This window comes from Triticum urartu, chromosome 7 (assembly GCF_003073215.2).
Source record: "Triticum urartu cultivar G1812 chromosome 7, Tu2.1, whole genome shotgun sequence".
NCBI classification, from domain to species: domain Eukaryota; kingdom Viridiplantae; phylum Streptophyta; class Magnoliopsida; order Poales; family Poaceae; genus Triticum; species Triticum urartu.
The window spans coordinates 17,094,866-17,095,973 of record NC_053028.1 but is presented as its reverse complement, the minus strand read 5'-3'; the positions used below and the strand labels follow the sequence as shown (position 1 = coordinate 17,095,973).

At 39.1% G+C, this 1,108-nt stretch overlaps 1 protein-coding gene across 1 annotated transcript in view; it reads left to right on the top strand.

Moving 5' to 3' along the window:
* The window catches only part of LOC125518150, a 2,581-nt gene extending 2,250 nt beyond the window's left edge, over positions 1 to 331 (top strand). The window contains exon 3 of the mRNA XM_048683081.1: positions 324 to 331. Coding sequence (XP_048539038.1) covers positions 324 to 331 — 8 coding nt within the window. The remainder of the gene's footprint in view (positions 1 to 323) is intronic.
* The last annotated feature ends 777 nt before the right edge of the window (positions 332 to 1,108 follow it).

Sequence of the window (1,108 nt, the reverse complement as noted above, 5' to 3'; positions counted from 1 at the left end):
ATTCTACATGATTTCAATTTTTATTGAAATACATATTTTAAGTACAGACTGCAGACATTTTTTAAAATAAGATGGCACATAATTTGTGTTAAGGGTACACAGTGGGTACTGAAATGTTAGATATAGTGTTCAAATTTGACTAAAATCCATACTAAACTGTTACATCCGTACGTAACCTAGGGGTTTCATAAGTCCACATGTTGTAAGTACATTCAGCTCCAAATAATCTAAAATGTTAAAGTTACTGATAACTGAATTTCCTCTTGACCACTTTATTATTTCTACCTATGCTGGTTCTGAATTTCGAATTTTTAATTTCACAGATGACTAATTCTGCACGCCGTCGCCGGAAATCTCCAAGCTTTGAGACAAGGAACTCTGAGGAAAGCTGTAGCGTCGACATGAGTGATACTGATGTTTCCTCTCAATCAAAATCAACCAGGAATAGCCATAGAAGATCTCCGAAGAAACTTAAGAGAGCAGCTTCCCCCGAAGTTAAGCAGGTATTTACTTAGTACACTAGATGTTTGCATCGCTTTAAAATGTAATTATTGATGGCAGCACTAACCTTCTGCTTCCCCCAAACATGCATGTAGACAATCAACTGGAAATGTGATCCAAACAAGATACGCGCCATTATAAAAAAAACTATGTCCAGAACAGCTAAAATGGATAGAAGAACTGGGATTTGGATCACTCATTCACATGATTGAGTGCAAGTTACCCAGAAAGCTAACTATATGGCTGATGAAAAGAGTAGACTGCGACAGCAAGTGTCTAGTATTCAGAAATAGGAAGGTTTCTATAGTACAAGCTGTTGAAAACCTGTTGAAGTTACCTGGTCTTGACAAAGCAGTTCCAATGCCCCGTCCAGGTAGGGTTCATGACAAACCTTTCAGAGGTAAAACTGAATTGAAGTCTGCTACGGCCGGAAGAGGAGAATCACTCAAGGAAGCGACAGACAGGATGTTAACGTACAAAGAGGAGAAAGACAAGGACAAGTTTTGCTTGTGTTTCATGCAAGTCGTTCTTTGCGCCTACTTAGCTCCGACGACTGGTTACCAAATTAATAGAAGTTACCCGCTAGGAGCTTTGAAGGACTTGAGCG